Genomic DNA, 12,259 nt, shown 5'->3' with positions numbered 1-12,259 from the left:
AAAATAATAAATGTACCATATATTCTCAAGTATAAGCTGACCCAAATATCAGCCAACCAGGACCCTCACCCGAGTATAAGCCGAGGGGGGCTTTTTCAGTCTTAAAAAAAGGGTTGAAAAACTAGGCTTATACTTGAGTATATACAGTATGTGTTTTGACCTACTCTTTCCATGAGTCCCATTCAGCATGGTCAACTGTTTTAATCATTTTAGTTTATTGTATATCAGTGTAACGGCATCAATTGCCACTTGTAAGCCGCCCTGAGTCCCCTCGGGTGAGAAGGGCGGGGTATAAATAATTGAAATAAATAAATAAATAAATAATGGCTAAAGGTGTATGAAAGAAGTAACCCATGACATCTGATGTGCTTAAAGTTCTTCATCTCTGGATGTTGAGACTCAAGAAGCCTAATAATATTCAACTATATTAATAGACTGATATAAACATGTTTCCTTTTATATTCATATGGATTCCAGAGAAGATAGCTGAGTTTACTAGATATTTTCAACACTAGATTTGGTGTTGAAAGTTTCACCTGATGAAACCACCAAGTTCCATTATTTTATTCTAGTTAAACAGGGGTTTGTGACCCATTGTTTTATCTGAGGGAAAACAGTAAGACATTTTTCTATCTTCCATATCATTCTTGGCAGACTTACCATAATCACCATGTGTTAGCATTGCTCCAGACACTAGTGACCGGAGGAACCAGTCCAGAACTGGAAGAATATTTGGCAGAGGAGGCAACACTGAGTGGCAGTGCCACTATTGTGGTGCCCCCTGAACTCAGGAACAGATGCAAAATGTCCCTTCTGCCACTCACAGGCAGTATCACTTTTTCAGAATCAACAACGGTGAGTGATGGTACATGTTTACTGATTTCTTTATTCTGTCTTATTGAACCACATTTAATAATCTAGATCTGATGTGGTCTATCCAATGCAATTTTCTGAAGCAGCACCCCAAATAACCTCAGGAACAGGCCTAAAAACCCCCACTTCCAGGTGCCACATGGAACAGTTCCACTCAGGAGGACAGAGGAGGAGGAGAAGCAGCAGTCATGAGGCTTGTTGTCACACCTTTTCTAGGTAGTCAGCCTCTCCGCTCCCGACACCCCCTCGGCACTATAAGAGGGTTTCACAAGAGCAGTTTCTCTCATTTTCAGTGGTGTACGGTGTAGTAACAGTGAGACTGGGGACCATATTTTAGTTCTTGGGGACCATTTGTGGTCCATGGACCACAGGCTGGAAACCACTGATCTAAATGATCATACAATCACACCACATGTACTGACTTCCAGGGTTTTTTTAAAAAAAATATACACTTACATAAAAGTAAAACATAGCACAAAAAGAACTTCAAATTAATTCTGTATCCTGTAACATTAAGAATGGTTTTCAGCTACCGGTTTTCAATACAATGAATGGCCCTCATGGAAGAAGGATTTTAGAAGCTATAAGCCAAATATAAGTAACTTTTTCAAGTTTTTTTTTAATTTTGAGTGAAAATGCAGACTAAAGTAAACAGAAATCCTTACAAAATTTGCTTGATCATTGCTTTGTACAAAATTCAGAATTAAAGCTGGGGCAATGAAATTTTTTAATACATCAGAAAAGCATAGCACATGTTACATTTGTAACATAATTTGGAAAGAATTCTGAATAAAACAGTATGAGCAGAGCTTCAAAAGTAGCTCTTATCAACAAAGATGATGAGCTTGGATTGTTCTTAATTTATTTAAACAGTGGTTCTTTGTGGAACATTGACATTGTTGAGGAAGGCAAATATGGAGTCAGTGTTCTCATTTTCCCCCTTTGTAGATCTTCTTTGGCGATGTGTTTACTAAAGCGCTTCATAAATTGGGAATCCTTTGCTTTGCCATCTACCGCTTGAAAGCAGAACCCAATCCATTTGATCTCAGGAAAGTATATTTCTTTTATTTATGTGTTGCATTTGTCTGCCAGGATTCTCCTATATTTCGACCCAATCGTACAACTGAAACTTATGGATATAAAGCCATTTGACTAATTCAATTTATCACAAAAAACATGGGCATCCATTTGGATCAATATTGAACTAAATTTTACAGCTTTGATTTTTTAAGAGTATCAATAATGTCAGGAAACAAAGCAGCTATGAATATGAACAAGCTTCTTTTGGTCAAATGAAGTTTGCTATTGCTTTTTAAAATGTAAAGTGAGATTCCCCCATTGTCAGAAATAACTATAGTGGTGGAGCTGTACTGTTGTAGGTACGTGTGATATGCCATTCCACCAAGGAAAGCTGCTTTTTGTGGTAGCACTCTGAGCTAAAATAACTCAAGGGGAAACCTGAATTCTACACCAGGATTTGGGCTTTCCTCTAAGATATGGCAGTGCAGACACTTGGAGCCAGTTTCTATGTGGAACTATCTGCAGTTGTCATGGCAGGGATGGCCTTTCTCATTCTTCCCAAGTTCCTTTGCTAGTTGTTATTGGAGGCTGTATTTCTTGATGGATTTTAATGTGCTTCGGCAATAGGGAATCATCAGTCACTGAAACAAGTTGGAGAAGCAAAATTGTCCCCAAATCGAGTGAGGGTACCCTATCATACTGTGAATAAGGTCCATTAGATACTCGTATTTCTGGATCAAAAATTCAATCATAACCCAATTTTCTATAACCATCATTGTTGTCCCGTCCTCAGCGCTCAATCTTTGACATACCCAAAACCCAAGCATTTAAGAAAGATCTTTGCAATGGTTAGATATTGATATTCTGATACTACTGGGTTTCTCTCAAACAGGTTTGTGATTGTTCAGCCACCCATTGATTTAGAGATGTATAATAGTGATCAGCTCTTTTGTCTGGTCCCATACAACATTGCCGCAACTGATCTGACAATTGTGCTAAAGACTGTTAAACCAGCCAAACAAAGGATGTCAAAGGTTGACGACTCAGTCATTTTGGCATAAAGAAAGCCATCATCTTACTATAAATAAAGGCTTTATTCTCTGTTTGGTGTGTGCAACCTATTTTCTTTTCATACTCTAGGTCCGGATATTGTGTAGAGATACATGTACATTATGCAAGAGCCAAGCCAAAATGGAGCAGAAGCTGGTGACAAGGGCCTGAAATTATGGTCATAGTGAGCACACAACATTCTTGTTACAACAATTACACTAGCTACTTATTTATTTCCAGGTACAAATTTAAAATGCATATGCCACCTTGAATCCTGGAACTTTATCAAACCAGGGTCTTCTCCTGTCACAATATAGTTGTTTCAAAAACTTGGTACCGTTCCATTATCAGGGCGGAGGCCACTAGAGAGAGAAGGATATTTAATTTCATGAGGGTGTACAGTGGTTTGAAGGAGTAAAACCATTTCCCCCTATTTTCCTGTTATTCCCCCCACCCATGTCCCCATTTTGTAAACAACTCCCCTTTATGATATGGGGAGGGGGAGGGAAAATAACCAGCAAAAAGGAGGGAAATTGTTTTCCTCCTTCCACTCCCCTTCCCCAAATAAAATGAAGTATCCTTCTCTATCTGGCAGCCTGTGCCAAAAATTATATTCAATCGGGATTGCTCTCTTAACTATAGCATTTTTGGCATCATTCTGGAATCAAAACATTCATTTTCAATAAAAGCTTATCCCAGATAGTATTGGGTTCTGTCAACAGACAGCATTGGGCTCTCCCAACACAGCGCCAGTCACTGTTTCTTCCAAGACATTATCCTCACCTCTTTTCCTAATTTGGCATACACACACACACACATACACGCCCCCTTGCACACACACAAATGAAATATAGTTTGGTTGGGGAGGATGTTTCCTTATTAGAATGGACCAGACTTAACAAATCACTGGCAGATGAAAATCTTCTTGATCTATTCAAATACTTTGCATGCAATTATGGTAATTAATCTGGGGCGGGGGGGCCCAGAAGAAAGCAAGAAAGAGCCAAATAGTTAATGAAATAAATACTTTTTTAAAAAAATGGCAAGTATAAAGGGCTAGGGATGATTGTATAAGTATCTGCAATGAATATTTATGTTCTGCTACTGTGATGCAAGATCATGATCAGAAACTGGCAAAATGTGGTGCAGGATCGTGGTCCAAAACTGGCAAAATGCAAACCCAATTTTGCCAGTTCTAGGACCAGGAATATTCCAGGGATATCACTGTATATCATCAAAAATTTTGGTGATACAGGGCAGGAATATCATGAGGTGGGGTTTTTTTTGGCAAGAGTTGATTAACTATTTAAAAGGACTTAGATTGAGTCATGGGTAGATGGATACTATACAAAAGGATGATAGAACAGTTAATTTAGATGTGTTTTTCAGTGCCATCCTATAGAAGATTTCTATAAATATCAGCAATCTATTATCTAAATGACCAATTTACCATAACAAGTTGAGAAATGTTACTGCTTTAAATTTATGCTTGGAGAAACATTGTAAACACACACATTAAATCTCTTAGTGCAGTTACTACAGGAACTTGGTGATTTGAAATATCTGGAGATAGCGTTAAACACGCTTTTGAGAAATTTATGGGCTTTACTGTCTATAACACTGCAACAGTTTTACTCTTCCTTTATGTGTGGCCTGAATGTGTATGCTGCACTTCTTCCTAAGAACTGAGTCAACTAAAAGATAGATTTTTCCCAAACTTCTTAGTTTGAAGAACTAAGTTGTCAAGTTGCATCTCAAGAATTATAAGCTTCTCAACCAAGGTTGATAGAATAAATTAAAAGGTCAGATGGTTTGTATTACATCAATTGATTACTATTTCATTTAATTTAATCACAGTTCCACTGACTATGGCATCCTTATTTACAATGATTATGTCACCTGGTAACACAATGACTTTTCCACAAAAAGGAAAACATTTATCAAATTGACAGATATTTGAGAATCTTATGATTCAGAGGTAATATGCTCTATTATGTATGCTCACATGTGTGTGAGAGAGAGAATGATGGGTGTTAGTCCAGAAAGGAATATTAGTAGTAGTGGTCTAGGATAGCAGTCTGCCGCAATGGAAATTTGAAAGAACCTCATGAAGATCCCTCTGTAGAATCATAGAATTATAGAATCGTAGAGTTGGAAGAGACCTCACGGGTCATCCAGTCCAACCCCCTGCCAAGAACCAGGAAATCGCATTCAAGGCACCCCCAACAGATGGCCATCCAGCCTCTGTTTAAAAGCCTCCAAAGAAGGAGCCTCCACCACAGTCCGGGGCAGAGAGTTCCAGTGCTGAACAGCCCTTTTCACAGTGAGGAAGGTCTTCCTGATGTTCAGGTGGAATCTCCTTTCCTGTAGTTTGAAGCCATTGTTCTGCGTCCTAGTCTCCAGGGCAGCAGCAAACAAGCTCCCTCCCTCCTCCCTATGACTTCCCTTCATGTATTTGTACATCTTCTTGTGATCTTCTGTGACCTTCTTGTTTTCAGTATTGCACAAATTCTTAGAGATGATTAAATATTATAAAGTATTTCCTCTCGATATATTGTGAATACATGTCAATACAATCCCTTTAGAATTGTTTAATGTATCTCCCACATGAGCAGACATTTTAGGGCTGTGCATTGCACTCATTTGTAAATACCTGTTCTTATACTTCATTATGCATCTATAAAGGAGCGTGAAAGAGTACAATGGCCTTTGAGTACAAGAAGTGTATTTATTATTGATTATTAAATAATCTCAGAAGTCATTTGCTCTGCCTCAACAATCAATGCAAGCACTCACTTCTGAGTCCACTTCAGATAATGTACTGCCATCATTACTACTGTCAAATGAAGTGATCCCAATATGAATAAAGGCCACCACAACTGTTTGTACCCAATATTTCACTGTTGCTTCCAATGATGGTCTCCATAGGTCTTCAGTCCCCACCACCAACTGGGCCCATCATCATCATCAACTCTTTTTTTTAAATAATTTTTATTCAGAGTTTTTTTTAAAGTGGAATACATAATTGAAAGAAAAAATACAATTATAAAAGCATCCATGTTGGAAAGAAAATCCAAAATAGAGTACTGGGGTAAAAATAAAAAGTCTAGTTTGAAAGAATAGACAAGACAAGAAAGAAAAAAAAGAAAAAAGAAACAACGCAGAAAATTATGAAGAAGACATTCCCCATGAAAGCGGAATACTACCTTTTAGGACTAACTGATGGAGGGACTGACTTTAACCAGAATGAAGACATTTTATTTATTTACATAGCCACTGCGGCAAGAATTACCTTTGCAAGATGCTGGAAAACTCAAGAAATCCCTACAAATGAAGAGTGGCTAGATGAAATTCATGACATGGACAGATTAACTTTCTCATTGAAGGAAAGTAATGGTAAACCACTAAAGAGAACAGACTGGAAGACATATGAAGAATATAGAAAGAAGGCAAAGGACTTAATATAGTAAAAAGGAGTCCCTGAGGATAGAAAATAAGGAGAGACCAGAAATGCAAGAAAAGATGATTCGTATTTAAAATGAAAACATGAAGAGCAAAGAATGGAAGACCAAAATCATCATCAACTCTTGATCTGCCTCACATCATAGACCAGTATGACATAGGGACAATAGGGAAGCTTACCTCGAGAGTGGCCAAACAACAGTTCAGAGATGGGGCCTTCTCACCTGTTTTGCCCTTAATATATCCAGACAATATCTATGAGGGTGTGATCAAAGGCTATCTCGATGTACTGACTGAGTACTGTAACATGCCCAAAGGGAAGGGGAAAATCATCAATCTGCCAGCAAGCAACAAGAGTAGCAAGGGTGATGTAAAGGCCAATAACCAAGAGAAGGGATAAGGAGTTTCGCTGAAAGGAACATTTCAGGAAGAAAACTGCATACAAAAGATGGCTTGAGACTCCAGGTGGGATTCAGAGAAACAAGGTCAAATCCAAACTGAGCATTTTTCACATCCTAATCCAGTCTTTGAGGAGTGAAGATCGTTCAATGAGACCAGAAGGAAGAAATCATATACTTGTCTCTTAAATACCACTCTGGCCTTGTACAAAAACTGATCAAGAGTAAAAAGAAAGGAGGGTTGCTTTCCCCTGCTTCCCCTAACATTAATTAGATTTGAAAGACTGCAGTTTGAGTCCAGCCACCACATACCGAGAAGAAAGGAACCCAAGCAGCTGAGGCAGAGTTCAGACTAAACTAACTGCAAACTCCCAGGAGATGTCCCAAGGTAAATCTGATAGTCCCTGTCATTTATAATCATTATCAGACAACGAAACTCACTGCGTTTTTACTGAGGAGCCAATTAAGTGATCCCTGAGGCTGGAGACAAAGGTCTGCACTTCCTTCGTGCTTTTAAAGGGAATTCTCTATGCTTTACTTCAAATAAATACCAGAGATCTAATCATACAACTTAATAAAGAAATTGGATATGGCAGAGGCTAAGTTGGGACAAAGGTGAGTAAGAGAAGTGCCCTTGTTCTTCAATAGGCCAATGGCTCAAATATCTAGTGTGGTTGGAAAGTGACAGATCACAACCCCATTTCTCATGGTCTCATGCAGAACCATCCCTAAGTTGGAAATGAGACTGGCTCTATGCTGTAGTATTAATGCAGTTTGACACTGATTTAACTGCCATGGTGCTATGGAATCCTGAGATTTGTAGTCTGACTTCGGCAGAAAAGGATAAAAACCTTGCAAAACCACAACTCCTTCCTGGATGGCATCAGTAAGCCATCATGAGCTGTTGTATCATTAGCAAAGCAACTGGTTCCTTTGAAAAGTGAGGTTCCTCCACACTGACTCATGATAGGCAATGTAAAGGAGGCACTGTAGTCCAAAACACCAAGAGATTTTTGACATCTAGCAAGGAAACATATACATCAAGGTGATGCTGGAGTATCTGATTGAAGACCAGTTGTCCACAGAATGAGTCTGGTTGGCATATAAAAAATATCCTATAGGTACTTGCAACTTGGTCAGATGAGACATAGATGAAGTTGCTGGTGGAACTGGTCTCTGAAATGGCTTCGACTCTGTATGTTTAGGCCTAAACCTAATTATGTTATCATACCACAGAACAAATAATCTGATCCTTATTTCCTCAACAGATCTTAATGTCAGATTTATCATCTGGTAAAAATCTGGGAGAATAATCAGGACGATGCCCTCATCAAATGTTGTAACCCTGTAAAATTATTTCAATAATTAAAAAAATTAGTGGCACGTGAACTGTATGTCATTAAAATGAAAATTTGTTTTCACTTTCTTTGCATGCAAGTGTTCAGATCTAGTGCAGAAAGCTCTTTCTTGTACCTCCAAGGGATTCTCACTACAGAGCTCTTGGTGCTTCTGCTAGTTCAAAGGAGTGACTTCCTTGTAAACCACAGAAAGCAGCCCCTTCCTGAGCAGGAGATGGGATCCCATGACCCACTGATTTTAACTTTCTGTGACCCAATAACTGATGGGAAGCTACTGAGAGCTTAACTTGCTCTTTTCCACCTCTGACTCTGCAGAGACATTCTCTCCCTTGGAAGATAAGAATACATAGATTTCAGCAAAGCCTGTGAAAAAAGGCAAGAAAGTGAAGATCTTTAAAGGAAAGCTTTTCTTCTAAGTAATCCATCTACATTTGTTAAAAGAGATGTCTCATACATACAGACACGTTCCATCAGGCATACTTAAGGCTGTCAGTGAAGTTACCAAAACCAACCTAGGTCATATTCAGCTAATGTTAAAAGGAAGTCCTATACCAAACGCTTCCCATCCTACTCAAAATACTGATGTTGTTTAAGCATGGACGTTCACATGGGAAGCTGGGCATTTATCTGATCTCAGCCAAGCTTTGTACAGTGAGACTTGCACCCCTATCCCCCCTGCTCCTCTCTCACACCTTGTGGACCCTGAAGCATAATTTATAACTTCTTACATGGAAGTATCTGGAGGATTTGGCATTCAATCTCAAGCAGGTATCTTCACTGAACAATTTTCTGATTCTCAGTGGTGGTCTTTTGCACTCGGTTCTGGTGACCCTAATAGATGTGACTTAACCTATCTTCTCATTAACACGTGGTTACCTGAAGATAAGACTATACCAGTCAGCTGTGTTGACCAGATAATGCGGGAAGCCCATTGTCACACAAGCATTCAGATCTAGTGTTGAAATCATCTTATTGTACCACAGAGGTCTTGGGGCTTATGCTATTTCTAAAGGAGAGCAGAATCCTTGTAAACAAGAGAAAGCAACCCCTCCTTACTTATATAATGGCTTTAAAAAATACAGTTGTCCCAAGTGGAGTCTTGCTTCAGACAGGTGAGAAGAGAGTGATGAAAGAAATGAGATGTAAAAGTTCTTTTGAAGAGGTGCCCAACTGTAATAGATCTAATCTCTAGCCAAGGGAAAATAACCCAATTTTACCTGTCACTCAGGGATTAGAATTTGACTGGGGGGAATTTCCAGACTGTTCAGACAAGGTGGGTGGCTTGCCTGTTTCTTTTTTTTTAGGATGTGCTTGGCTTGGTTTCTTTAGTGATCCAAACACCAAAGAGACACCAACGAAAGGCATTTCCTATCTGTCTTTAGTAGAATCCTGCTGATCCATGGAAACTGTAGGGAAAAATACAGTTAACAATCATGTTTACTATGCAATAGTTGACAATGAAACCTAATTCTTAAAATAAATTAAAGTATTGGACGTGTCATTGTTACAAGCCAAGAACGCTGACTGTCTGACTTCAGGGGTACGATGCTGCAGCAGCCTGTGTTGCCTTAGGAGCAATGGGGGAAGCCAGATGAGATGGGGGTCTAGGTAAGGCGGGCAATGGGTTCATGCCCCATGCTGGGACCCCCATGGATTTGCCACAATGCATGGTGAATCCTTAGTCTAATGTGATAAGGTCCTTATAAGGCAATGTTTGTAAAAGAAATGCTTTCCACGCCATTTTCTACCATGAGAGCAGAGGGAAAGGATCAACATCATGTAAGAAGTCCAAGACAAACTAGCTATTGTCCTGATATAATTTGATTTACCTGCTTTGTGTGATAAACTTCTTAAGCAAAACTTTAGGGGAAACTTTTTAACATAGGAAGAAAAATACTTTTTTGGTAACTAGTTCCCTATCATTTTCAAACGTTTAAGAGATGGCCAGTCACTCGTGTCTTCTGCATAGATCACACTGAATCACCAGTAAAATGTTTTCTACTAGAATTTGTGATTATTTAATGTATAGTAAGGTTAACAAAATCAAATAATATAAAGCATAGCTGAAACATGTGCCAGCAGGTAATGTGCTGTTAGTCCTGCATTCCAGATTGTCCTTCCCTAAAAGTATTTTTTCTTAATAATCATGAATGCTATTATCATTCCTTCTAACATGCATTGCCTTGGCATTTACATGTGAGTGTGTTCATAACAAGTTACATACAATACAATTCTGCAGGTAGGTGTGTATGCATTTAAAATAGTAATATACAACCCCGTATCTCTCAGTTTGTAGAAAGGGGAAGCATCACATTTTCCAATTTCCTGTTCTTTATTTGCAAATATGTTTTTACTTTAAAAGAGATGGAAAATGGAGAACATGCCTTGTGAAAGGGAAATGCATTACTGGGTCAAGTTCTTTTTTGCATAATGCTATTATTAAGTGCAGGATTCATAAATAATCATATTATGCATGTGCTATGAAGCATCAAAGCAAATGTTCTTACCTTGCTTTTTGATGTTGGAAGGGTTTAAATTCTAAATAGGGACAAAGTACTCACACACAGTTCAAGGCAGGAAGGAAATAGTGACTAGGATAAGAGGATGTATAAAAGAAAAACTGTAACCAAAGGTCCAGGTGTACTTTGCTTTAAGGTACTTTATTAATATAATGCATTTCAATTATACTGTATAGTAAAATAGTTTTACCTGACCTGTTTATGACACTTTTGCATTTTGTTTCTCAGTGTCATATTCTGGAAAAAATTTAAATTTATAATTTTACACTTAATAAATGGTATTATAAATATGTTGTTAGATGCTGCCATCCAAATAAGCCAAACAAGCCAAACAAGCCAAAGGCAAATGGCCAAAACGAATCTGTGCACAAGTCTAATATCTGTCAATTTGTTGTTGCTAGTTTACTATCAGAGCAACCCCTAAAGAAATATATGAGTACGTAATTACAGGAATAAATGGAGAGATACTTAAGAAATAGAGAATGAATTGGTAGAGGTGGAGAACAAAGAGTTTATCCATATTTTACTCCAATAGTCTGGTGCCCATTTTTCTTTTTATATACCTGCTGTCCATGGAAACCAAAAACCAGTTCTCATTTCTGGATACACTTCAAGGTGTCGTTATTTCCTTTTCAAAAAATTTCAATTTAAATATCTCAATCTAAAATCTTTTAGCTCTGTCAAATGATGTGATAGAACACTTTTCATTGTTACATTTCCAGCAAGTATTAGAAGAACTCTTGAACATTTTTGACAATCTGCTAAATATCACCTATGTATCATTTCATTTAAAAAGCCCTCTAAGATAATGAATCAAAGGAAATGTTCAGCTTTTAGACCACATGTTCCCTGTTGTTCCATTTGAATATTATATTTTTTATTTTGAGCCCATTTAACCATACAAGCCTTTACTTTACTTCAGTGAAATCCCTGTGATAGGAAGAAGAATAGCTTGAAGGTCCGGTCCATTGCAGAGATACCCCCTGGCACCAAACTGGGGGAAGTGATAACATGGGTATGCAGATGATTCTTTGATTTACTTACGTGCCCAGGTCCATAGAGACAAAGGTATAAGACCCACAGGACAAAAGGTGACAACCCCAAATAACCAGGGGCTGGGCTGCTTATTCAGAAGGCTAATGTATTCATATTTGTTTAGCCTTTTTTTCTGTGGGAATGGCAGCCTCCAGCCTTAGCCGAGGAGGAAAACATATTAAGCTCATCTTGGTGACAAAAAGGATCCGCAGTCTCACATATATACACAAAGGGCTTTATAGTATCTGACTTGGGAGATCACTATAAGGATCCTTTTAGTAATAGTACAGCAATCTCCATTCCCAGGAACTTACGCAAACAGAAAGCACGGGAACAGCAGACACCTTCAAGATAAATTTGATACAAGTTTATACATTTAGAAAATGATACAGTACACAAGCAATATAAGTTACACAAAAAGTATTATTTTTATACATATATTAAAGGATTTAGAGTTTGGGGTAAAATTGCTGCTAACCTTCTTCTGGATATTGCAAATTTGGATAAGCGGAAAATATTTAAAAATTAAGAAAAAATTATATTT

General features: G+C 38.1%; 1 protein-coding gene across 1 annotated transcript in view; it reads left to right on the top strand.

Annotated features, from left to right (window-relative positions):
• kcnu1 (potassium calcium-activated channel subfamily U member 1) overlaps positions 1-2,996 on the top strand; it is a 69,660-nt gene extending 66,664 nt beyond the window's left edge. The window contains exons 26-28 of the mRNA XM_062961099.1: positions 655-855; positions 1,822-1,918; positions 2,782-2,996. Coding sequence (XP_062817169.1) covers positions 655-855; positions 1,822-1,918; positions 2,782-2,954 — 471 coding nt within the window. The 3' untranslated portion in view covers positions 2,955-2,996. The remainder of the gene's footprint in view (positions 1-654; positions 856-1,821; positions 1,919-2,781) is intronic.
• The last annotated feature ends 9,263 nt before the right edge of the window (positions 2,997-12,259 follow it).

Source organism: Anolis carolinensis, unplaced genomic scaffold (assembly GCF_035594765.1).
Source record: "Anolis carolinensis isolate JA03-04 unplaced genomic scaffold, rAnoCar3.1.pri scaffold_8, whole genome shotgun sequence".
NCBI lineage: Eukaryota > Metazoa > Chordata > Lepidosauria > Squamata > Dactyloidae > Anolis > Anolis carolinensis.
This window is presented reverse-complemented; position numbering and strand designations above follow the sequence as displayed.